General features: G+C 39.9%; 1 protein-coding gene across 6 annotated transcripts in view; it reads left to right on the top strand.

Annotated features, from left to right (window-relative positions):
• The first annotated feature begins 59 nt into the window (after positions 1-59).
• The window catches only part of Creb5 (cAMP responsive element binding protein 5), a 401,653-nt gene continuing 374,552 nt past the window's right edge, over positions 60-27,160 (top strand). For 2 of the 6 annotated variants that reach the window (XM_048786387.1, XM_048786392.1), the window contains exon 1: positions 178-3,660. In XM_048786387.1, the coding sequence (XP_048642344.1) occupies positions 3,658-3,660 (3 nt within the window). In that variant the 5' untranslated portion in view covers positions 178-3,657. The other 4 variants (XM_048786389.1, XM_048786388.1, XM_015490176.2 and 1 more) reach the window with 4 other exon arrangements.

Raw genomic sequence — 27,160 nt, forward strand, 5'->3', positions numbered from 1 at the left:
TCTCTCCCTCCCTCCCCCGCGGACCGCAATGATTTAGAAGTTCAGGAATCCCACGTGACGTCACCGGGGGGGTGATGTAATGCACTCTAAATAGAATGTATTGTAATCTTTGCTCAGTCCAACGTGGTCCCTTCACCCGGGCTCCGCTCTTGCCTTCTCCACACTTGTTTGGTAAGTTCCTAAAAATACGGCTTGGCCACTTCTGGGGTTTTGCATTTAGGCACTTTTGTTGCACTTGCCGCGGGAGCCATCTCGGGAGTGTACTTGTTTGCAGGGGTTGGTTCTCGGCAGTAGCCGCGAGGTTACTTGGTCCAATGGGCAGGTCACAGGGCAAGGAGTAGGGAAGATGCGATGCATATTTTTGGAGGGTGATCTGTGTTTGTAAACATTTTGGCGGACCAGAGGGAAGTCCGGCCGCAATTGCTGATGGACTGTGGAATTCTGCTGTGTCCTGTGGTCATCCCAGAGACCCCACGCCGTGTCCGTCCGGGAGCGCGTCTCGGTGGACGCTGCGCCGCGCGACTAGAGGGATGCTAACTGGAGCCAGCGCCGTGTTCGCCGCAGCATGCGTGCGTGTGTGGGAGCGCGCGTGAGTTTCCCTGACACGGGGAACAGTTATGAATCGGGGGTGTGTGTTTGCCTCCAGAGACCTGGCAAGGTGCGGAACCCTGCAGAAGTGTGGTCAAGTGGCAGCGGCGGCGGCAGCGGCAGCAGCGAAGACGACCAGCCAGGAGCCTCGCCCCGCGTAGCCTGCTTTGCAGTGATGCGGCGGAACCCCCGGAGAAAGTTTGCAAACTTCCAGCAGGCGCTGCAAGGACACCGGGTCACCTAGGGGGCGGGCGGGCAAGTGTGCCGGAGGCTCGCTTTCTCCCGGTACCAAGCCGGCTGTTGCCACCTCTCCCGCAGGGCTGCCCGCTGCAGCTGGTGGGCGCGCGCGCGCCCTGGGAGGGGAGGTCGCCTCGCTGGGCACTTGACTTTCACTCCAGGCGCTCCGGGCTCGAGAGTGACGAGGCTATTTGTCAGCTCGCGTGCACTCCTCCATCCGCCTCTTTCTCGCTGCCATCATTACCTCGTCGCCGCTGCCCCAAATGACAGCTCGCGGTGGCGCCCAGACAGTTCTCAGCACCGGCGGTGGAAGACTTCCTCTGCGGCAGACTCTCAACCCAAACACTTAAACTTTTTTCGAAGTTCTTAGAGGGGCAAGACACGAAGGAACTAAGGAGATGTTTTCTCCCGGGGGCTGCATGCCGCTTCTTCTGTGCCTTAGATTCATTTCCTGGGGGTGTCTGATAGATAAAGCCTCCAGTTTACCCTGAACGAGTGCCGCCCCCACTTGATGATGCTTGTTCAAGGCCGGGAATTGGAGTGTGCTGCTTGTATATTTCGTTGTCAGAGTCTGCAGAGTGCGTTTGATTATTTTTTTAAAATTTTTTATTTTTCCCTGTTTCTGATATGTGTCAAGGAATAAAGGCTGGATACAGGTCCATTACGTCATTCTGCAGGCCAGTAAGTGTTTGATTAACAGCTTCAGATACTCAAGGGTTCAGGGGCTTAGAATGCTGACAAAGCAACTCTGCTTTTCACTCCCACCCCCCAATATACTCGTGCAATCGCCCGTTCCCTGGGCATCTTTATTGCCCTCTATTCCCCATCCCTCCTTTTCCACCCCTCCCCCGCCCTCAACGTTATCACTGTAGACCCGCCTCCGCCTTTTACAGCTTTCCCTGGGGCGAACACTGTCCCTAGAGTGTGGGTAAGAGCTTCTGGTGTCTGAGGAGACCTCAGTACCTGATCAGCGCACAATCTGCCCTTTTCTATTATTTAAGAAAGTCACCAGCAAGCCCCCTTCTCCAGGGCGAAAATGCTCAGCCCTGATCTCAGGAAGTGTTTGGAAGCGTTATGATAGTACTGTGTCCCGCGTCCCTGCGGTGGCTTAGGAAAGCAACACACCCACAACAACAAAGTATTTAACTTGACACAGCGCCTGCCTAGAACCTTTTAACCCAAGAGGGAAGACTAAGAAGCCAGGAGCGGACTAAGTCAGGTTTAGCAAAAAGAATCAAGATTAGATGTTTTATTTCCAAAGTGAGGGAGCGTTGAGTCGTTGAACTCAAAGCGCCATACAATAAACTGCTGCACGTGTTACTTTCTTGTTCTTAACCTAAAGTTTCTATGCTTAAAGAGGAAGTTAAATACATAAGTCATCGAATTGAGTCAGAATCTCCCTATAGGCAGTTGAAATAAAAACACCCTGTGTGTGACTTGTTCAAGGGCTAAAAAAGTAAAAAGAACCCTTTGGGTAGTGTGGAAAGTGTGCAGCAGAAATCCAATGAAAATTTTACTAACAGGCTTTTGGATAGAGGGGGACCAGGGACTAGGGTGCTCTCTGATTTGGAGCTAGTGAAAGCTAAATAAAGGAAAATTTATATTCTGAATAGGTGGGAATTTCTTGAAGAAAACGTGTTTTGTTATGATCAGATCTACTTTCTTCAAAGGGAAAGCCATGCTGTAGGCTAGGCATTTGTGCAACTCCTGTCTGGGGTCTAATTGACATCCCTTCCCCAAGTTTGTGGCAGTATTTATTATTTATTCACATCTAGAGATGAAATAGTATACCCCCCCACACAATACATGGGCATCTAAATGTTAAACTTCTTGTTTGTGATGCATAAACCTAAAGGAAAAAATGGCCCAGGTCACGGGCACTGGAGAGTGTGATTAATGATCAGTGATTTAGTGATCAGTGATTAGTGGTTTTATTCAAACTGTTACCTCTGACCAGAAGCACACATCAGAGGATTAACAGGCTCTTTAGATAAATGCTCATTAGTGGAAGGGGAAAAGCAAAGATAATAGGCATGCACCCAGGGACAACTTTCGAAGAAAATCATTCCCGTCTTCAGAATAATAAGCTCTATTAACAGAAAGCCCTTTTAATTTAAAACTGGCTTTTATCTTGTAAATCAAAGTTAGATGTAAAAGTTTGTAGTGCCATTATAACCTAAATTTTCCCATATCCACTAGATGTGGATTATCTCAGTAGCGATATTTTTTTTTATTTAAATAAACAATTGGACCTTTAGAGCAGCTGAACCCTGACAAGTTCTTAGCTCCCAGGGTTTGAAGGTGTCCCCCCTTCTGGGATGGGGCTTGCAGCTTGTGGACTAGATGGCGCACTGTTATTTGGTGGTGTGCTGCAGAGATCTCACAGGAGTGTGGACTGAGCATGTAGCTGCTTGTGAGGTGTTCCCTAACACCACAGGGTTGATTCTGTGCAGGGTTGAAGACTAGACAGTTCTACAAGTTTTTAGTCACATTTTCCATGTCAGTTAAATCTAGGGAGTTCAAGGCTACTGGAAAAATTAGTCTCATTACTAAAAGAAACTTAGAGAACGAGGGAGGGAAGGAGGTACGGAGTCTAGGAGGTACCTCTGGGTTGCAGAAGTGATTGTAAAATACCAGACCTTTTTTTTTTTTTTTCTTTTTACTAAGAGCTAGTTTCACAGTCTTCTGGTCTGAAACACTGAGGCAAATACTCAAAAGATTTATTTTCTTCCTAATCTTGCTGGTGGAAAGAAGTTACTAGAAAGAAAGGAAGAAAAAAATTGATTTGGTGACTGCAGGAAGCAACACGTTGCTGATTTTATTCTCCAGATAATGGTAAGAATTATGCTTATTAAGCAGAGAAAGAACTTGGTGCTTAGCTAAGTGGGGTTAGTCTTGTGTTTTCAATGGATTTCTTAGGAGTTTTAATGTTGCTTTTCTCAGTTCCCTGGGACTTATAGCATTTTGTGTGGAAGGTGTTGTATGTGTGTCTCTGTGTGTAAATCACGATTTCTGGTAAAAATAGCAATGAAGCATGTTAAGTAGTGTGTCAGGCAAGAATTCTCTTTTCTACAAGCTTTCATGAATCACTTCAACAAGTATTTGAATTTTATTAAGAAGGAGTTCTTTTTAAAAAGAAAGATAAAAATGAGAAACAAAACAAAACAACCCCATTTCCCACATCCAAACCTAGATGTGTACTTCCCTGAAGAAGGATGCTATTGATTGTCAGCTATTACTTTGGTTTTAAAATTTAAAAAGAACTTACCATGTCTCTCCATAAACTTTTTTCCCTTATTTTCCTTTGATCATAGCATTTTATATAGATCTGATAGTTTTAAAGTTCTTACTGATTCCTGTTGATTTTTCTTTTTCAACTTCACTCAGAGTAAACACGTTTGCTCAACTGATAACATCCAAGCCAACTGAATTTTAAGGCAAATTGCTGATATCCATAAATTACCTGTCAAGTCAAAGTCAGTTGTAACTGTATATAGTTTATACCTGCGCAGATAGTGTAGAACGTTCCCACAAAAAGTAGAAACCATTCCTTTATTTCTATATCTCTGTGATATTGCAGCAGTCTGTCAGAGAGACTTTTCCTGAATAGATTTTCAATTATAGTAAGTAGAATATTTTTGTTATAACTACGTGTCAGTTTCCCACACCTGCGTGTTCAAAAACAATCAACCATGGAGTTTCCATAGTTATTTGTACTGATGTCAAGTTCTCCGTCTCCTGATTTCCCACTATAATTTACTTTTTAGTAGTGATGTGTCGTCGTCCTATAGTATTTCCTTAGCATTTGGAGTTTTCCTTGTCAACTGAAAATTTTGGGAGTGTGATGATAACCGGATCCTTAAATGTGCACTTTGTATTGGTAGTTGGTTTTTTTCTCGTTGTAGATTAAAATTGGGATTTGAGTGGACTTATTATTTTTGTCATCTTTCTTTTTTTTCTTCTTCTTCACTTCAAAGCAGTGCTGTTAGTCACAGAATTAATGTGATCATGGCTGGTGTTTCCCATCTATATGCTTCTTTTGCTTCGTACAAATTGGATTTCTACAGCAATTTAAGATCTTTTTTTAGAGGCAGCTTTCTTGGATGAAGGTGGAACAGTGATCTCAGTCAATTCATTATCTTGTCCAATTTGACTATCAGCTGCATTATGGGAATCAACCAATGCTTTTATAAATTAGGGCTTAAAAATTCAAAACGAGGACTATTTCTCTTTAAAAGAATTATACCATTGTGATAAGGTAATAGACTTAGGGGCAGCAGCTTCAAATATTTAAGGGTGAGAAAGAAGCACTTTCATCTCTGCTGGGCAGACTTAAAGACACCAAAAAAACCCTTTTTGTGTTGCTATTTGTAAACTAAATAAGCTATCTATCTATGTTGTGGCAATGCTTTGAATAGAAAGCCTTGCACTTTAAAAATGACCTCATAATTCCTGTTTTCACTAAAGAATTATTACATTTTGTAATTAGGGAAAAAATGGCAATTACTGTTTTTTTGCGTGTCTATTAGTACTCCATCATTGGGAATCATGAGAAAATTCAGAGAAGAAGAGAAGCCCTTTAGAAATTACCAAGTCATGATAACACTCTTTGGAAACATGTTTAAAACTCTTGAAGCCCTTATTGATGGCTCTGGGACTTTCAAAGTAAAACATAAAGTTTAGGATAAATTTGCAAAGGAATTAGATATTACTTGGACACTAGATATTTTTTTTCAGGGCTGGAGATGTAGCTCAGTGGTAGAGCACTTACGTAGCATGCACGAGGCCCTAGCACCACAGAAACAAACACAATACATATTTCAGTTACTTTTTTTTTCTATTTCCTTAAGTTTCTCATTTCTAATCTCTATCCTAAAATTAGCACAGATGGAAAACTGTCATGTTGGATTTGATTTGAGCTGGTCTTAAAAAGAGTGAAGAACTCCTTTTGGCATGGAGAGTCTGACAGAAAGCTTGTGTCTGCATGCAGATTTAGGGGATCTGGATTTAGGGGAGATCCTCTGAGCGGAACTCTTTGTTGAACAAAGGAGAGCCCAAGATCTGGTGACATCTCCTAGGTTATCCAAGGTCCAGAGCAGAGAGTGCCAAATGAGGCCCAAGCGCCCTTCACCAGGCAGGGTCCTGTTTCCACAAGCCAGGTTGTCATAAATGCCCTTGACAGGGAATACATAAGCCACAAATTTGGATGCTTTGCTCTTTTCAAGCCTTTTGCCATTAACATTTCAAAGACAAAATTTTTATCAGATCTTTTGAATGGCTGCCTTGGCCACATGAACCGTAGTTGTAGTTTCTATTCCATTTATTCTTATACATAAGGGCAGTGTTAATTTTTCTAATATTGGCCTGCCTCATTGATTTTAATTTAAATCCTTCTCATTATTATTACACACACCCTATAAAACTATGCCATCCAGATTTCATTTGAGAGTCAACACTGGGAAAACCTAAAAATGGTCTAAAAGACCATCTCTGAATGAAACCGTCACTTTCTTTTACTTTCAGTGTTTTATCATTTTTCAGGAAGGGAGCTGAAATTATTTCAAGTCCGTATAAATCATCTTTCTTTTTGTCGAATAGAGCAACAGGTTCTATGTTCACTCTAGCAGATGCACTTTTGCCCAGGACCTGTCTGAATATATTATCTTTTCAGGTCAGTTTTGAAGCGCGTGGAGGTGAACATCACTCTGTGAGAAGTGAGTTGCATCTGGCAGCGTGCTCTTTGAGGTCTGACTGGCAAAACTTGACTTCTCATAACTAATAGAAATCATGCATGCAACCCAGAGGACTCCAGAGCACAAATATTTTATTTAGGATGATGTTTTATTTATGATGCTGTATTTAGGATGGGTAGCAAACACGACTCAGTAGAAATCTTGAATGCATCTACTAGTTGTGTAGTTTGGCCTCACCCACAGGTTTCTTTTCCAGCTTTTGCATGAACGTTTACTATCAGAATTTAGGACTCTTTTATTCTTTTATTTATTAAAATAGGAGCCCCTATTTTACAGGCATGATTTCTTGAATATAACCCATTTCAGCTAGTTTTATCCTCTGCTGGCTTCCTTAGTGGGAAAAGCATAAACAACAACAACAACAACAACAAAAATCTAAGTTTTTGTTTGAATTAAGTGATTATAGAAGAAATGCATTTAATCTCCATTTGCCAGATTTGATAGGACCATTATTGAATTTTATCAAGACAAGATTTTCCTCTTTAAGTCAGTTTGGTTTCTAATGACTAGGTACTAATCCATGCCCCAGAGGACACAGGCAGTGAGGAGAAAGTCCATTTTCACCAGGGGACCTAAGTGAAGAGCCTGATTTGCCTCACTGCAAAGACAACATTGTCCAGAAAAACATTGACTCTTGGGAGGAAAAACAATATTTTGAAGGCTCAAGCTTCTAAATTCTAAGCAGGGAATCATGGTGAGTTGAAGATGGCTCTCAGAGTGCTGAGGGCCTCCGGGGTTGTTTTCCCAACTACAACATGTTAAATGTTCTCTTCATCCATTTTCTGCATTTTCCTTATGCTCATGTTTCTACATTTGCTTTTAAACATCTGTTCTAGCTGCTCTGCTTTCAGGGGTAGCCCCACAATAACAGATAACAAATGTGTGGACAACAGAGAGGTGCTATTTTTTCATAAGGGGAATCTATTGTGATATTGCATCTTAGAAGAAATAATTAGTGAGACAACAGAGAGACAGTTTAAAGTCCAATTTATGGCATCATAACTCCCACTGCGATTGGTGGCCCTGCAGTGATGTGCTTTATGGCAACAGGCAAAGCCTTGGTGGAAAGGGGAACCCCTAAGTGCTGCTTGAACTAATTGAGCTCCTCTGCCTCACTTACCTTATTAGCAATGAAAGGTGACTGGAAGTCCAATAGTGGGACCAATATACGTAACGTTCAATGAAGTAGTCATATTAAAAAAGTAAAAAGATGCTGGCACCGTGGTGCATACTTGTAATCCCAGCAGCTCAGGAGGCTGAGACAGGAGGATCAGGAGTTCAAAGCCTGCCTCAGCAACAGAGAGGCACTAAGCAACTCAGTGAGATGCTGTCACTAAATAAAATACATGGTAGGACTGGGGATGTGGCTCAGTGGTCAGTGTCCCTGAATTCAATCCCCGGTACCTGAAAAAAAAAAAAAAAACAGTAAAAGGAAGCAGGTGACAACGTTCCCTTTGATAACATATTTTGATTTTGTTTACCCAGTATATCCAAAATATTGTCATTTCCATAAAAATGTTAATGGGATACTTTGTATTTTTTTGTGGGTGGGGTACTAAACCTTTGAAATCCAGTGGGCATTTCACTACTACAGCATATCTTGATTTGGGCTAGCTACGTTTCAAGTGCTCAATAACCACGTGTGGCCAGCGACTACCGCACTGGACAATGCCAGTCTGTATCATGGTCCTTAATCCTAGAGGCCCAATGAAACCACCTGTGGAGCTTATAAAAAATACGCACACCCCTCCTGCATGAGATTCTGATTTAATTGGTTGGGGTTGGGGGCCTTGGCCTCTGTATTTTTTAAAAGCTCCTCTGAGTTTCTAATGCACAACAAAGGTTGAGAACCACAGTTCTAACTGATCTCTAAGGAATCTTCTCTAATATTTTATGATTCTATTTAAGGAAAGGGATTGCAGGAAAGTGTTCATTCAGAGTTCAAGGGCAGCAAGCAGTTGTTATAGGCATCTGCACCCTTCAAAACATGTTGAAGCAAATACAATTAATTAAAAAAAAGTTTACAGAATGAATAATTTAGAAGATAATTCTTTGTGCCAGACATGAGCTCTGTTATAAGTTGCAAATATGGGTGTTGTAAATGGTCTGCTTCCCTAGAAACCTTTGTTTAAAATTTGATTTACATGCAGCCTCATAGAAAGTCTCTGTTTTGGAAGAGGTCGAGATCCGCCCATTTCAGTTATTCGGCCAATTTACTTCTTTGCCCCAGGTACTACTTGCCTTTAGCTGTTTTCAGAGGGAAGATCTTCACTTCATTCAAGACAGCTGGATGTCCTAGAGTTTCTTCCCTCTGAACTTTTAATAAGCTTTATGCCATTGCCTAGACCAAACTTGCTCGTGTCAAGATGTCAGTTAAAACCCTCTGGACTGAAGGAACTCCTGCTACTTGTCACCTTTTAAAATATTAGTAGAGCTAATATTTCTCAATGCATATCAGAATATATATGTTTGGTGTATTCACTAAAGGATGCAAAGAATAAAAATTTTCCAGCTCTTCACACATCTTTTTGCAAAGTCAACAGCAGCATTGCTTGTGAAGGGGAGGAGACGGCCTGTTGTTGGTCCCTTGTGACTTCACGCAGCTGAGAACCTCTGCATTCCCGAATTCATGAGTCATTTCACCCTGACCCTGTCTCCTTATCCCCTGCAGAGTCATCTATTTCCAAATGCATGTCTCGTTGACCATGTGCTTTCAAAATATGATTTTAAACCAGTTTTTAGACACAACATTATATGTTGTTTTTACATTTTGCAGTGATAATATCTTGGTTTCCTGTAGAAGAAATCTTGGTTTCATTAGAAGAAATTTATCCTCCAATTATTAACACACAGCTCTTATCCCCATTTTATAGATGGAGAAACTGAGGGAATGATGAGAGTTGGCATCTGGCTTATTAATTTGATGTGTGGTCAGTGTGAGAAAAGTGTTTACATTTATTAGGGCCATGTAACCTAAATATAAGCACTACTCTGGATGAACTCCAGGTGGGGATTTTCCAATTGTACCAACTATTGCACTTGTCTCTGTTATTATAAATAACACTCTTTCTGATGCTTTCCCATGCAATCTTTGCACCTAAATGGTTTCCTTGCTAATAGCTCTGGTTCCCCACCTTCAGGCTGCATGTACCTGGATTGATTAACAAATACATAAGGGTATGTTAACTTCTTAACATGGGATCTATTCTAAAAGTTGCATGGAGACATCTGTTGCAAATCTGTGTTTTCTGTGGTATCTAGGGAAACTTTCTCTCAGGCTACATCATGATTGACTGTTAGAAGACTCTGTGGAGAGACATTGAGATTAATGATGTAAGTTGCTCATCTGTTTTGGGGATTGAAGGTAAAGGGCTTTAGCTATTCATTCACTGAGCAAGATAGACTATATAGGCCAGCTCCTGAATGATCTTTCATAATACACTTTAGCTCCTGCTACGCCAATGGACTTTCTTTGCACTTGGTCTACTGCCATCTGCTTTTGAGATTTGGTTTCTGTTTTCTTCTAGTAATGATGGTATGTTGGATTTGGCCAACAAATTCTATGCCCCTGTTTCAATGAGTGGTATATAAGTTTTGACCAGTAGTACAGTTTATGACCAGTACCAGGGAACGATTATTTCGTATCCTTTTCTAAACAGTATGTTAAAGTTAAAGGAATATGGATCTTGCCACACTTTGCCATTATATATATAAATCCCTGGCCAATAAGGACAAGCACATTACAGGGTATATGCTTATAAATACACTGGTCATCTCTTTTAGGATACTTTGGATAAATTGTTACCCACTTAGAATAAATATCTATTTGTAATGTTAATTAAGGTACATGTTGTTGATTAAAAGACATTATTTGATTTAAAAATTAAAACTCTATTTAAGACACTTTTTTCCCCCAATCAGGCCTGTCTAAGCACATATTGTTTACAATTTCATCTTCCAGTTTTGTGAAGCCAGATGACTAACAACCACCATTCTTAGTGCTGTACCCTGTGGACGTCATCAAGGATGATGGAGCACAGTGTTTTGGCACCATAAAGCAGCATGTAATTTGAAATTGTACTTTTTGCTAAATACCCATGCTAATCTCCAAACCATTCAAAACATTAAAAAACAAAAACAAAACAGTGGGCTCTGCTGGCAGGATGGAAGCCACAGTAGCAGAGAAGTACAATTATTATTATTATTATTATTATTATTATTTTCATTTGCTTCAGAAGCATTTATGAAAATCAGGGAGAAAAAAAAATTACACATAATTACTTGGCATGTCCTTTGGAAGGGACATTCTTAAGAAATGTTAACCCTTTAACCCAAGGTTATTTTTTCTTCTTTCCAGGAAAAAAGAAAAAAAAATTTAAGTACAAATGCTATTTAAAAGGAAGACTGAATAGTGATTTATGTGGATGGTTGATATTTAGTATTAGCATACATTTGAGGACCTCTATTTAGGAAGTCTGTTCTTTTAAAAGCCATTTTAGTTATTTAATGCTTATTTTTTTAAAAAATAGAAGATTTCCAAGATTGGTTATGCAATTATGTGAATATATTTGACACTAGTGAACTATACACTTAAAAAAGTTTAAGATGGTAAATTTTATGTTATGTATATTTTGTCCCGAATATAAAAAAGGACAATAAGGCTTACTTTTTACCCATTCCCCAGATGGGGAAGTAGATCACACAGAGCATTTGTTCCATGTGAGGTATAGGGGCAGTAGTGTTTTAATGAAAAGGTCAAAATCGAAAGAAGTCCTTTGCATTTTGGACTAATGTGGAGAAGTGATGTGTGTGTGTGTGTGTTTGTGTGTGTGTGTGTACGTGCGCTCATGCGCTGCTATGATTCTGATCCATATGAGATTTCCAGGAATCCAAGAACGAGGCTCATGGCCTCTCTTCTGGAGACTGGCATGGATCTGGGTGGGCCCTATGCATAGAAAGCTGAATCATTTAATTTGAAAACAGCTATCTGGCCTTACTTTTGCATTTCTCCTTGGATTTACTTGATTACCTTTCTTAACACAGGGTTACATTCAGCTCTGATCAATGAAAACAGTCAGGTACAGCAGCTTTGTAGGTTATGTCATGGAACATAAATCTGCACTTCACAGTGACACTGACCAGTGAGAAGTTGTTTACAGGGGACAGTGTGGGAGTTGAAAGTTCTGGAAGCAGATCTTAGGTGGAATGATGGAGGAAATGGGAGATATTTGACTTGGACAGGAGAAGACTCAGGCTCGTACCTAGCATCAAGGAACACTCTGTGGACAAGAAGAATACTACTTTCTGACTACAGGGAAAAATAGGGAAAATTGGAGGAAGGGATTTTTTTTTTTGTTTTTTTTTTTTTTTTTTGGTATGGGGGAATGTTGGCTCCAAAAGGAGGTGAATTTTGAAACAAACAGACCTATACACCAATGCAAATGGACCATCTCTCGAGTGACCTCCCTGGCTGTGGATTATCAGAACTATTATAAGCAGAGTTTCTAGAAGCAACATGAAAGAAGATTGAGCCAGTTGCTCCTGGCCTTGCTAGGAGCTAGTTTCAGAAACATGAAACTGGCACAGGTTCATGAGACGGTTCCTGGATCCAGAAACCATGGACTCCTCATGAAAGCTCCCTGGACTCTGATTCTTGAGAGCAACCTAACTAAACATTGTAATGTATCCATTGGGCCTCATGGCAAAACTGAATTCAGTGTGTAGTGAGGCCCCCCTCTTCCCAAGGCAGCACTCACAAAGGTCCAGGGTGTAGCCAGGTGTATTAGTGTCCTGGGTGGGTTTCTCTAACAAAGTGGCACTAACTGGTCAACAGAAATTTTATTCTTTCACAGTTTTGGTGGCGAAAGTTCAAAAAATCTAAGCAGGATTTTTTCCTTCCGAAGGCTGGGAGGGAGGAGCTGTTCTAGGCCTCTCTACTTGGTTTGTGGATAGCCATCTTCTCTGTCTTCACATGATCTTCCTTCTTTGGAGCTATCTCCAAAGCCCTCTACCCCCTTTTGCCATTAAAAAAATTGGAGCGTTATAATTGTACATAATGGTGGGATTTGTTGTTACATATTAGTGTCTGTAAACAATATAACAATAAAAATTCTCCTTTTTATAAGGACAATAGTCATATGGGATTATTGCCTGCCCTAATGACCTCATTTAACTTGTTAGGTTGATCAGTACCTTGTTTCCAAATAAAATCACATTTGGAGGTACTGGGAGTTAGGACTCCAACATATTTATTTTTTAGGGGACACAATTCAACTTGTAACAGCAGATGTCCCCTTCAAGAGGACTCTGTGGAAAAGAGCAGATTGGGAATGATGTAGATTATAATCAGACATTTTTAGCATGAGGAAAAATAATCCTTCAGTGGACCACAGAACTATTTGGAACAGCTCTTCAAAGATGAGGGTCCACACATTGCAAGTTAAGTACAAAGCCAGTGGGCTGTGGTTTGTGTCTTGGTGGTAGAGCAATTGCCTAGTATGTGTGTGAGGCATTGGGTTCAATCTTCAGCACCACAAATAAATAAATAAATAAATGTACTGTGTAACCAAAAAAAAAAAAAAAAGGAACAAAGCCAACAAAATAAAAATGTATAAAAATAGATATAAACATGTTGCACTGATTAAGGAATTTGCTAATGTGTCCTTGGTTTGGCCTTGAATTTGTCTCCAGGGTTTGTGAAAGAGCAATGCCAAAAGGGCAGCACCAACTCTTTGCCTTGAGAAGAAAGAAGCCAACTATAATTTGTCACCCTGGCAGGCTTAACAATTATTGTTTTGATATGCTAATGGTTACTGACAAGGACCAAAACCACCAGTTCTCATAAATACACACACACACACACACACACACACTAGATTGGCTGTAGATATTTTAATGTGGGAGGAAAAAAAATTCTGATTTTCTGGTTGTTGATGGACAATTTATGCCTATGTGCTACTTCTACATTCCACAATAAAAAACAAGGAAGAAAAAATTCTGCATTTAAAAAACACAGCCTAGTAAAATGACAGGTAACCCAATTAAATATTGGGAAGGGGCTGTAGAAATGATCCAGTGGTAGAGTGCTTGCCTAGCATGTGTGAGGCCTTGGGTTTGACCCCCAGCATCATTAAAAAAAAATAAAAAACAAAAAAACAGGCCAGGCACAGTAGTGCCTGCCTGTAATCCCAGCAGCTCAGAGGGGGAGGCAGGAGGATCTGGAGTTCAAAACCAGCCTCAGCAGTTTAGCGAGGTGCTAAGCAACTCAGTGAGACCCTGTCTCTATACAAAATAGGGCTAGGGATGTGGCTCAGTGGTTGGGTGCCTCTGAGTTCAACCCCTGGTACTCTGCCCCAAACATACACACACACACACACACACACACACACACACACTCACACAGTGGATCTAATGAGAGTTTTTCAAAGAAGATATATACATAGCCAATAAGCATATGAAAAGATGTTCAGCATCACTAGGTACCAGGATAATACAAATTAAAACTGCAGTGAGGTACCCCTTCATGCCTACTAGGATGACTAAATGAAAAAGACAATAACCAGTGTTGATGAAGATGTGGAAAAATTAGAATCTCACACATTTTTGATGTGATTGTCAATGGTATGGTTCTGTGTGATTGTCAATGATATGGTCACTTTGGAGAACAGTTTGGCAGTTCCTCAAGAAGTTAAAAATAAACCTTATAACCTTGTGATTCAATTCCTCATTATACCCCCAAGAGAAATGAAAACATGCCCATACAAAACTTGTACATGAATGTTCCTGGCAGGATTAACTGGAATAGCCCAAAAGTTGAAACAACCCAAAGTCTGTCAACACATGGGTGCATAAGCAAAATGTGGCTTATCTACATATTGTAATATTATTTGATAAAAAGAAATTAATACTGACATATACTACCACATAGATGAATCTTGATTATTTTTTGTTAACGCAAAGGAATTCAGGTACAAAGGACCACATATTGTATGATTCCATTTATGTGAAGGGTCCAGAGTAGGCAAATCTGTGGAAACAGAAGGTAGATCAGTTGTTGCCTAGAGCTGGGGGTGGGGTTGGGAGCTCCTGGGAGACAACTAAAGGGTGTGTGATTTCATTTTGGGTTGGACATGTTCTAAACCTGTCCTAAAACTGATCATGGTGCTGATTGTCCATACCTATGAAGAGTGCAAGGCTCCTAGATTAAATATTTTAAACAGGTGAATGTGTGGTATGTGAGTTTTTATCTTATGAAGCTATTTTAAAAAGTTAACACTTCTCAGAGGAAAATATAGTATGTTAAATTCAGTTGGAATATATGCCAAACAGGGTATTTTGATCCAACAACGTCTTTGGTTATTTGGGATGAATGTATCAAGATGAGCTGTGGAGAGGGGTTGCTAGGGGCCTTACAGACCTTAGTAACAGTAAGTCAACTATGAAATATTTTATAGCATGTATCATATGTGACCAGCCTACACCTCTCTCCTGGGCAAGAGTCTTAGCATCCAAATGGACCCTAGACAGACTCCTGCTGTTCCTTAATTCTCAAATTTCTCAAGCACCAATCCTCATGCTAGTTTTCCTGACATGCCTGTTTTAGTGGGGGCCATCACTGTTCCTTGGGCTCCCAGCTTGAAGTTCATAACCATCACGGATGTTGTCATTTTTCTTAGCATCATGAACTTGTCACTGCCAAGACTTCTGAACTCCTCTTGGGCAATGTCCTATGACTTTTGTCCTTCTGCCCTGTTTTTTTTTTTTTTTCTTTTCCCTAAACCAGTTCCTTCTATGAGCTGAGAATTAAGGGGAAAAGAATTATTTTTGAATCTTTATTGGAACAACTTTCTTGTTCAATCTGCCATCTTGAGCTTCATGACAAACCTACCTAGGAACTAGAATTAGCCTCTTCTGTAGATAAGTGAAGCTCAGCAGTTAAGGGACCATCTCATGGGAACATCTCATTCTCACCTCCAGCTCACTGGAAACACACACACACACACACACACACACACACACACACAAGCACACTCACCTTCTGCCTGGGGAAATACTCTTTTCCCAGGCCCACCTCAGTCATCACCTCCTGATCTCCAAAACCAAAACCTGAATTTAAAATTAATTCATTCCTTAGTGCTTTGTTAATATTTTTCTTATGACTTTTGTTTTTAAACTGTGTCGTCTAACTGTGCTTATTCCTGTATTTGCCATAAATTCTTTCTCCTGAATGGGATGTCCCATAACTGCAAGAACTGAATGTTGTCCTAGTTTTGATTTCCCTCAAAGGACCTTGCATTTCACCGATGGTGCCACAGCAGAGAGTAGGTGGTTAATTATGCCAAGTGATTGGATGACAGGGACTCTTGCATATCATTGCCATGAATTTCTTTTGTTGGCTGGTGAGTGTTCCTGGATAGTGATGGCTGGGAGATTTTTCAGTTTTATTGATAAGGTCACCTTCCTCCAGTATCACTTTATTTTAAAACTTTGTATCTAAAGGAACTATGGTGATAATATGTTAGAAATAAAAAAAAATGGGGGTGGAATGGTAAATCGCAGAGACTCTTACAACCTTAGGGAATCACTGACTTTCCATTTTTACATTTCCTTGCATGCCTTGGCCAGAAGTGAACCCAACTTTTGAATAGTTTTAGTCATAGCATTGACACATTTTAAATTTCTGCTTTTTTCACTTAAAATTCTACCACAGACATTTTTTTCATGTTGCTACATAGTTTTCAAAACTGTGATTACACATAATATTCCATTGAGTTGCTATACCATAATTTCTTAACCACCCCCTATTGTTTGACATTTAAGTTTGCTGTGGATTTTTTTTTTTCATGATTATAAAAAAAAAAAAAAAAAGTAAAAACACATGATCAGTCTTTTGGCAAGGAAAATACATACTCTGAAAATACTCATCTCCTTCCCTGTATACTGGTTGAAAAAAATCTTCCTTTGAGCTTTGGGAAAATTGTGGCAGAGACCAACTTTGTCTTGGGCACCCTCACACTCCCCTTATCGCTCTATCCCTGCTCCTCTTCCTCTTGAACATTCTGTTCCACCACAGTGCTTGTTCCTGGGACTCAGGGACCTGCCCTCCTCCCCCAGAGACAGATCTGTCTGCTGTAAACCTCTTTCTTTCCTCTCCTCTTAGCCAGGCTTCCTGTTCCTCTTTGTGCTTCTCCAGAGCTTCCATCTTAGTCAGACATTCAATACTCAGTACATTTCTCTTCTGGGAGTTGGGGGTTATCATTTCATTATGAAAGAATTTCTGGGGATGTCACATGACAACCCAACAAAGCACATCTTTCCAGTGGACCTTTGCCCTCTGGAAGAGCTAGACCCCTTCCAGGTTCTAAGGAGTTGATAATGAACTGAACACAAAATCTCTAAGCAAGGAGTTGACTAGGTAATGCATCATAGAGTAAGTGCTACAAAGAGGTAAAGTAGGTTTCGTGGATGAAGTGTGCCCTTGCATCTTTCTGTGCAGTAGTCCAGGGGGGCCTTTCTGCTAAGGTGACGTGGGAGTCCATTGGAGAGATGCTGAAGTGGGGGCTGCTTCCTAGGAATATCTAGATAGAGTGTTCGAGGTGAGGGAGCTACTGGTACAAAGGCCCAGGTGCGTTCGATGGTGTGTTTGAGGAACTGGGAGGAAGTGAATGTGAACGTAGTGAGGGAAAAATAGCTCAATCATGTGGGGTGTTGTAAACCCTGCCATGGACTTTGGTATTAGTCTCAGCAATGCAGGAAGCCATTGGGTAGTTCAGAGTAGAGATCCCATCATTTACAATGACCTCCCTTGCTGTGGTTGGAAAGCAGGCTGTATTGAGTGAGGGTGGTGGTGGAGGGGACTGGGTAAGTGGGGAGATGGTGAGCAACTGGAGTTGGACTTATTTTGAAGGTAAAACTGACAGGGTTTGCTGGATTGGGTGTGGGGGTAAACGTGAAGTAGGGGAAGATGTTAAGGTTTCCATCCTGAGACAGTAGAAGTTGAAGATGGCAGTAGAACAGGTTTTGTGGAGGAGATGAGGAGTTCAGTTTAGGGCATATATGAGGAGATCATATATGAGATACTGAATATGGAAGGGGCCTGGGATGGAGATACTGCTAGAATTGGGACCACAGCCTTAGGTATCAGAGAGCCCAGCCTCCTCTAAGAATACACAGCCTCTCACTCAGTGGGCCCCAAACCCTAGAATGTCAGGTTCTAGGAAGCCCAACACTTTCTCAGCCACAGAGACCTTGCACATGCTTTCCCTTCTACTGAGACCATCCCTGCCTAGACAAACTATCCCTGCATCTACCCGATTCTAATCTAAATTGGGTCCTCCTCTACAAACCACTAAGAAAAGCAGTTTTTCTTTATAGCATTGAAATTGAAAATTTGAAATGTCGAAACTTTGAAAAGAAAAGGAATTAAAAGCTTATGTGAACTTCTTAATCAAAATTCCCCCACCTTCTAGGAAAGGATGGGGCCTGGTGTGAGTCTGAGCTGGCTGATGACCTCCTTTGTTGTTCTAAGACAGGTCTGTTGCCTCCAGCCTTATCCTGGGAGATTATAGGAAGTGATGGCTGATGGAAGAGAATTTATTTACCAAGAAAGGGCTGTTAGCTCATGAAAGAGCTCTAGGCCTCTGTCTTTGGCAGAGTGGAACTGTAAGAAAAACAGAATGAAAGTAGGGAATGACTTGTCTACTGTCTTTGGAAAAGCTAGAGTGGGATTTCAGAATGCCTACCTTCTTTGAGAAACTTACTTGTTCCGCAAAAACATATTACATATGTATGTAGAGATTGATGGTTGATTGATTGATACATAAACATGTATCAATTGGGGGAATTTCATACACAAGACCCCCTCTTTTTAGATAACACTTTTTTGGAGGCATTCACTCAACAAATATGTATCGAGTGTTTACAGAACACCATATGGAGGTAGGCACCTGGAAGCAGAGAGAAGTCCCTTGCTCTCATGGAATTTATGAAATTCGTTCACCTGTAAGATGGAGATTATAATAATCCCTACTTCCATAGTTGTTTTCAGGGGGAATCAGTGACCATGAATTTGAAAACACCAGTTGGGTTTTAAAATGCTATCTAAATTATGAACAGCTTTTATGATTGATGTACTGAATATTGCTATTATTCTCATTGGGAATAAATCTTGAGTAATTATTTCTAATTCTGAGTATCTTCAATTCATATGCTTCCTAAGACATTCCCCTTAAAATTTAGGGAGTTAAGTTTCCTTTCACTCTAATTCTAACAAAAAAGAAAAGAAAATGTCAAGTATATAGTTTGGGTTATAGGTGATTGTATTAGTTAGCTATAGCTGTGTAACAAGTTACTTCCCCCTGTCCCACATGTTATCTCAGACTTTCTGTAGGTCATGAGTCTGGGTGTGGCTATGTTGGGTTCTCTTATCAGGGTCTCTCCCAGAGCTGTAATGCAGATGTGTGCAAGGATTGCAAGTCATTTCAGCCTCATCTGGGGGAAGATCTACTTCCTGATTCACATGGCTGTTGAAGACTTTAGGTTCTGCTGGATTTTGGTGTGACGTTAGCTCTCCTTTACTGGTTTCTTCATAGGGGGACTTACAACATGGCATCTGGCTTCCTTAAAAGTAAGCAAAGTCTCTAAGAAGGAGAAAGTGAGAGATGGAAATCTCAGTTTTTTTTTCTATAATCCAATCTCGGAAGTGTCATCCCATCCCATTTGTCTTTTTTATGCATTAGAGGCAAGTCGCTAGGTCTAGCCTGTACTCTGGGGGAGATTATGCAGCTGTCACCAGGGATTCTTAGTATCTGCAAGTTACAATAGTACTTGTGAATAACATCATGAGTTAACGCTGTATCCATGGCACTAATAATATGACAATGTTTGAAATGAAAGAAATAAGAGAAGTGAGCACCATTGTTTCTTGAAGACACAACAGTGGGGATGGGCAAGGAAAATTGCTGTTCAAGCCTTCTAGATTTAGAGTTGGAACCAGTAAAGAATCCTGATTCCTTCTTTAACTCACTCTTGTTTGAATATTTATAACCTCTCCATTGAACAGGTAAGTTACCTTTCAAATATTGGAGGTAAACAAAGGTTAATGTTTCCTGAGCAATAGTAGTAAAATTAAAAATACGTTAATTTGCCAGGAGCAGTGGCACAGGCCTGTAATCTCAGTGGCTTGGGAAGCTGAAGCAGGAGGATGGCGAGTTCAAAGCCAGCCTCAGCAATGGCAAGGTGCTAAGCAACTCAGTGAGACCCTGTCTCTAAATAAAATGCAAAATAAGGCTGGGGATATGGCTCAGTGGTTGAGTGTCCCTGAGTTCAATCCCAAGTACCTCCACTCTCAAATGTTAATTTAAATTTGCTAGTTCAGATTGGTATCTCATCCATTTTCACTTCATTACTTTTGATCCACACTTGAAAAACAAGCCAACACTGTGGATTGAACTCTTCCAGGTATAGAAGAGTCCTAGTGCTATGCAAATGAGCTCTTTTTTTTTTTTTTTCCCCAGTAGTTTTGAAAAAGAACAAAGGGCAACCTGGAAAAATATTCAGTCATGTGAGGTGGGGTGAGCCAGGTCAGGTGTGTAGTTCTAAATCTAAATGCAGTCCTACAAATCATTGTAGGATTTGCAGGATTTGGGGTGGCTGCAAACAGCTATGATCATTTTGTTGTTGTTGTGGTTCTGATTGCCTTAGCCATATCACATCAAGCTGTTTTTGGAAAGAGATTCTGACAACTATTAGCCAAAAGCCATGTTTGGGCAAACATAATATGAGTGCTGAAACTTTATAATTGAATGTTATAATTATGTCATGTGTAACACACAGAGTTGAAAGGGTTGTGTATTTTGACCCACCAATGGCTAAGGCAATGTGGCAGAGGCATTTGGAATGAGGTCCTCACATCCCAGGGATTCCTAGTATTAACACTAGTTTCATGTGATGGAACTTACAAGAAATTCATTCAGAAAAACACCCAGTGTAGGAGTCACTTGGCATATCCTGTGCATATCTTCTGGAACAAGAAGCAATCATTTTTTGGTTGTGTCATTTATGTGCCTGCTGCCTTGCAAAAAAGGCACAGGCAAACTGGCCATTTGGAAGTGGTCATCTTGGGGTTTTAAAAATGAGAGCACTTTATTTAAAATAGTGGTCTTGGTAACTTATCTTTCCTCCAGATTTCCCCCTGAAGCTGACCTCGTGAGAAAACTGCCCTGAAAAAAAAATGGGTATCTCTTTTTCTTGAAAGAGTAACTGGGGATGGTTTTAACATGAAAATGGAAAGTTTTAACACTGGGAATGAATCAATCCCAGTTCCCAGATGGACTGGCTGAGTCAAGATAAATGCTAGCTGTCTCGAACCAAAATGGTGACAAAAATGATACCTTTGTCTCAAGTTCAGAGATTCCTTGCTTTTTTTTTAAATTTTGAAGGTAAATGTACTATTTTCTGATTTAAAAATACTCTTTAAAATGCAGAAAGATATAAAGAGAAGTCTAACCGAAGATAGTCACTGTTGGTGATTTGGATGTTTATCCTTGGTGTAACTTGTCCTTACACATCTGTATCATCCAGTTACAGTTCTGAGAGTATTTGCAGTTTTGTCTTTGAATTTTTTTTCTGCTTAACCTAAAATTTGTGAACTTTTCCTCAAGGTCATAATTTCTTTTTTGAAAACATGACTTTAATGGCTGCCTAATCTTCTATATGTCATAATTTACCTAGACCAATTTGTTTATTGGATGCATAATTTATTTTGAATTTTTCCCTGACAATAAATAATATTTCAAGGAACCTTCTTGCTCATAACCCTTCAACAGTATCTCTTATTTTTCCAAAGGAATTATTCCAGCAAGTTTACGGTGTTGATATAGTTTGCTAAATTGTTTTCAAAACAGCTTATACCTGTTGCCTCTTTGACATCAAGGCTATGTGACATTGCCTCTTGCATCTGATCTCCAGCGAAGATTTAGGGTATCATTATTATTTTTTTCCAATTTATTAGGTCAAAATTGTTTTCTTTTTAAATTTGTTAGTTGTAGATGGACACAATATCTTTATTTTGTTTATTTATTTTTATGTGGTGCTGGGGATCAAACTCAGTGCCTCCCATGTGCAAGGCAAGTGTTCTATCACTAAGCCACCACCCAACTCCTCAAAATTGTTTTAATTTGCTTTTATTTAACTAAAAGAGACATTGAGCATTTTTTCCATTTATTTGCTGGCAATTTGAATTGTCCATTCACGTGTCTCTGTACCTTTTGGCCATTTTTTTTCTCTCAGAGTATTCACATTTTGCTCATGGAAATGTATCTTTTTTATACATGGAAAGGATATGTTACTTAATCATCAAAATATAGCAGCACAAATAGAACCATATACTTTGTTAAAAATATATAATTTTAATTATAGATGGACACACTACCTTTATTTTATTTATTCATTCTTACTTGGTGCTGAGGATCAAACCCAGTGTTTCACATGTGCGAGGCAAGTGCTCTACCACTGAGCTACGGCCTCAGTCCCCCACATACTTTTGATATCAAAGTTTTTTTTTTTTTTTTTTTTTTTTTTTGTGTGTGTGTGTGTTTTAATTCCTATTGTAGAGGTTTATTTCTCAGTGTCTCAACATGCACATGCAGCCTGCTTTCAGAATAGTGCCATTTCTGCCTGCTTCAGCTCTGCTGATCTTCCTTCTATTTTTCTATTTCCCTCTTCCTCCTACTGTCATAAAAATTTTAAAAGATCCAGACTTCTACTTATCTCACTTCACTCAACTACACTTTTTGGTGGCAGCCTGCCAAGGAAACCAGAGTCTGAAGAGACTCTCATATGAGAAGTGGAGAGGGTCAGTAACACCAGTTGAGAGGAATGGTTGACAGAGAAAACAGCCAGCTTCTTGTTTATGCCATTTCACGAATGACCTTCCCCATGACAGCTCGGAGGGAGCCCGCTGCTGTGTTTGCTGGGAGGCCACAGTGAGGATCAGGAATCCCAGGTGGCCAGAGGCAACTCGGTTCATCTGGGCTCCATCTCTTCTGCCTCATTTTATGATGGAGATAATAATACCTCGAAGGTATGCTCTAATTAATTATTCTTAGAAACTGAAAATATAATGGCTAATTATTATAATCATTACATCATTAATTTTTTCATTCCTTTTATAGAATTTTTATCAAATGCCAAAATTCAACACCCAGATACAGTTATTTGTAGACTTTTAAAAATCTATTATCTTCCTAGCTTCAGTGTAATGTTTATTTTACTCCATATTAAGTGAATTCCTTAAAATACAGAAATTTGGGGCTGGGGTTGTGGCTCAGCAGTAGAGCGCTCGCCTAGCATGTGTAAGGTGCTGGGTTCAATCCTCAGTACCACATAACAATAAATAAAATAAAATAAAGGCATTGTGTCCAACTACAACTAAAAAAAATTTTTTTAAATACAGAAATTTGAAAATTTGTGGTAAGTATTTAGAAAGATTTTGGAGTTCTAAGTTTGTTGTTTTGCAAAACAACAACAACAACAATAAAAAACCAAATGTAACATTTTGGATAACCACAGATCATTGTAACTCAATAATAAAAGTGAAATATTTCAGACTGTTGATTTTTAAGCCACATTAACTTCTTTTTCTTTCATTATGAGTCATCTAATCTGGGGTGGTTAGTTTACTGGTAAATAATTATACCTAAGACTATTATAGTTTACCTAGATATTCAGCAAAAAAGTTATATGAATATAAACAATTTAAGGAATCACAGGTTCTGAACAGTAGCCCTGGCTCTTATTGTATGATTTTAAGTTAGAAACTGTGAATTAATTTCTTAAGAATCTTTTTGTGGTTCTAAAAATTCATACAATTTACTGTGGCTCTGAGGGAATGAGAGTTAAAACAGTGTATATTTAGCATCAGTGATTTTTTCCTGCCTTGGGTGGTGCTGTTTAATGTTGTCTAATTTAGCACAGAAATATCTTATTTTTCTCATTAGAGCACACTCACCTTGAGGGTAGGGGCCATGTGTTATAATTCCTTTAAAAGCAGAGGTTGAATGAATGTTAGAAGGATCACCCAGACTGCCTGGCTGTTATTTATTTATTTTTTAAAAACTTATTCATCCTATAACTATCTTGTGAGTCTCTGGACCCTTAGGTAGCCGTGTGCTGCCTCAGTTTCCCAGTTCATAAAGGAGAAAAAAAAACCTTCCTTAATTTACCAGGTTGTCTCTGAAGCTCAAATGAAGGGAACTTCCTAGGAGGGAGTGGGGAGTTAAAAGCTTTGTGTGGGCTAGTAAAAATTCAGTGTCATTTTGCAGGATTGCTTTATTTCCAGATGTAGGATCGTCGGTGGAGATGTGTTTGGACCTTCTCCCCTCCATTTTTGCCAGGGAGATTTTGCATACTGCTAAAAGCTGAGAGTTGATTTAGCAGCATTATTATGGGATGCTTCCAGCTCTAGGGACCTCCAGCTTCTCCTGGCCCTAATATAAATGAGGAACATATAACCATCCTCTTAAATTTAAGTGTTAGCTATATCATCTTCATCAGGAGAAAAAAAAAATTCAAACATTTATTTTCCATGCAAAGGGCAAGTTTTAGTGGTGAGTCAATTTATTTCTGAAACGATCTCATTTACCTGAATGAGGAGCACATATTTATTTTCAGGGTAAGTGGTGGGGTCGTATAATTCTAGTGTGACAGATGAACCAAACACTCAGCTGTAAATTACATGTGGCTGGACGAGGATCCTCTGGTTTGCTGCTACGTTGCTGCTGCTGCTTGCTCCTCTTGGGTCGAGGTTGAGAGCTGGAAGATTAGTGACTCTTGGATTTACCTAGAAAATAAAAAAAAATATTCTTGATAGAAACCAGAAAGGGATGAGTGATACCATAGAGGTGTATTTATACATAAAAAAAATAAGGTGGTGATATGACCTGGATCTAATATTTCTCTAGCCAGAAGACTAAAAGGATCACAGAACATGACAGAGTGGCTTGTATCATTACCTTTTATTTCCAAAGACCTTTTGATAACACCATCAAGTTCTTTTCCCTTTGTTTTGTTTTAAAGTGGCCCTTCACTGACTTCATTAATGTGTCACAAAGTCAGATTTTTTTTGTTTGTTTTTGTGAGCATTTAGTCTCATAAAAATTAAATGTGTGCATTCCTGTAACCTGATCTGCCCCCTCCAGTAAAAATCAATGCTCTTGCCCTTGCAGCTCAAGCCACAGAGGTCTTATGTAGCCTTCGATGTGCACATTTGTGCCTGTGCCCTCTTGTTACACAGTTTTTCCAATGTTTTTTAAACATATCTGAGATCTGGATCCCAGCCACAAACAATCTATTGACTTGTTTGTCCTCACAGTGTGTTTGTTAGAAAGCCACCAAGGGTCCCCCCAATTCCTTGTCCAATGGAGTGGGTCCAGAATGGGGCCAGTTTATTACTTGTAGATTGTTACAATTTAGATGTGGGTGTTCCCCAAAAGCTCACATGTAAGAGAATGCAAGAAGGTTTGGAGGAGAAAGGATTGGGTTATAGCCTTAACCTAATTGGTGAATTAATCCCTGATGGGATTAACTGAGTGGTAGCTGGAGGCAGGTGGGGTGTGGCTGGAGGAAGTGGTTGGGGTCTTTATTTGTATCTGGAAAGTGGAGTCTCTCTCTCTGCTTCCCTCTGCCACACTCCTCCTCCATGATGTTCTGCTTCACCTTGAGCCCTGAGGAATGGAGCTGGCTGTCTGTGGACTGAGATCTCTGAAATCATGAGCCCCTAAATAAACTTTTCTTCCTTTACAGTTGTTCTGGTTGGGTCTTTTAGTCACAGCAGCAAATAAGCTGACTAAAATATGAATGTATTTATTATTCTTTTGATTGGGTGGCAAGAACATCTAAAGAAGATAGATTTCTAAAGGGGTATTTGGTTCCTTGTCAGAACCGAATTATGCCATCTTAAATATGCCAAGTATAAAGATTCTGAGACTTGTCATTAAAAATTATTCTCCTGTGCTCAGATGTGATTGTCTCCCCCCCTCCCCACAACACATGGAATTTCCATGGTATTTTTTTTTCCTAGGAAACAATCAAATGTTGATTTTTTTTAAGATTAAGTTCCAGAGTAGAGAAAGGTCTCTGAGCTTTTCTGAGATTCCCTTTAGACTAATCATTGCTTCTGATACAGGAGACCAGCCCAGCCTTTCACAGCCTTTGGTAGTGAGATTTAAGGTCTTGTTACCACTGTGATGGCAACTGGGGGAACAGGTTGCATTTATTACATAAAATTCCCCAAATAAAATTGTGCACTGTGCTCTTGCAGAAACTCACGGGTTGTAAAAAATGAGTTGTTTCTAACTGGACTTTACCCAGTTTTAGGACAGTAGGCATCCAAAGGTCTTCATCTTGGTGCAATCCAGTCATGATTTTGTCCCCACTTTGGTCTGAGCACCCCCTGAAGAGAACTATGATCTCATGTACCTGAAAAGGATTCTGCAGTGACACAGGGAAGCACCTGTTAAGCATTGTGGAAAACCTGTTAAGGGGTGTGGTTAAGGATTTTCTACTACTGCTTATGTCTGATGAGAAAATAATCAATTATGTTAGTGCCTACTTAACTGTGTGCCATGTGCTGCATTAAGCACTTTTGATGTTTTATTTAGTAGGTATTATTGTCTCTGTACTGATGAGGAAACTGAAGTTCAGAGAGATTGAATATTTCACTGAAGATCATGTGATTCTTAAGAGCAGGGCCAGGATTGCCTTCTATTCCTGGTGCTTCCCTTGTAGCCCTGGTCACTCTGCTGCAGTCATAATTTGATAAGCTTGCCAGGAGAGACCACCATTCCATCTTCTCCAGATGAAGCTATCTGTATGCACAAATACTACTGAAGTCTTAGTTCCTTAGACCTTCCTTCTGCACCTTCACTAATATAAGATGCCTGTGAGTTCAGTCTGTTACCAGATATTTTACTAAGCACCTACAAAACCCTAATTCTGGTAACCACTGATTTCAAGAAGTACAATGAAAGCATAGCTTATTTCACTTTAATCAAGACACTGGTACTCTATATAAATTGCTGAGGCTGGCTTTGAACTCTCGATCCTCTTGCCTCAGCCTCCCAAGCCTCTGGGATTACAGGCATGTGCCACTGTGCCTGGCCAACTCTAATCTAATTAAATAGAACTGTAACTGATGTTATTCTCAGTACTCCTATTATTAATGACTGATGTAAAAATACAATTCCACTGTCTCTAAACAATGGCATATCATCCTATGTCTCAAATATAGTCACTCAAAAAGATAAACATTTTTCCTATTCTTTGTATGACTTTTTGAAGTTATCTGTTCTAGAATAGAAAAGAAAATAGACATGTAGGAGATGAAAATCTGATGACTCTTAGGCTCAAACACTAGTCATCCTTCCTCACAACAGATTTTCCAGTTATCTAAAGAAGTTTTTATTCAGGAGCCATTTGTGGTGGGATGGCAGTGTGGTACATCATCTGTGCAGTGCTGTAAGTGTTTATTAGGGTACAGGGCGAGAGACCTGGCTGTCTGGAGGTCCATTTGTGTTGTGTAATAG

Source organism: Marmota marmota, unplaced genomic scaffold (genome assembly GCF_001458135.2).
Source record: "Marmota marmota marmota unplaced genomic scaffold, marMar, whole genome shotgun sequence".
In the NCBI taxonomy this organism is placed as follows: Eukaryota; Metazoa; Chordata; class Mammalia; order Rodentia; family Sciuridae; genus Marmota; species Marmota marmota.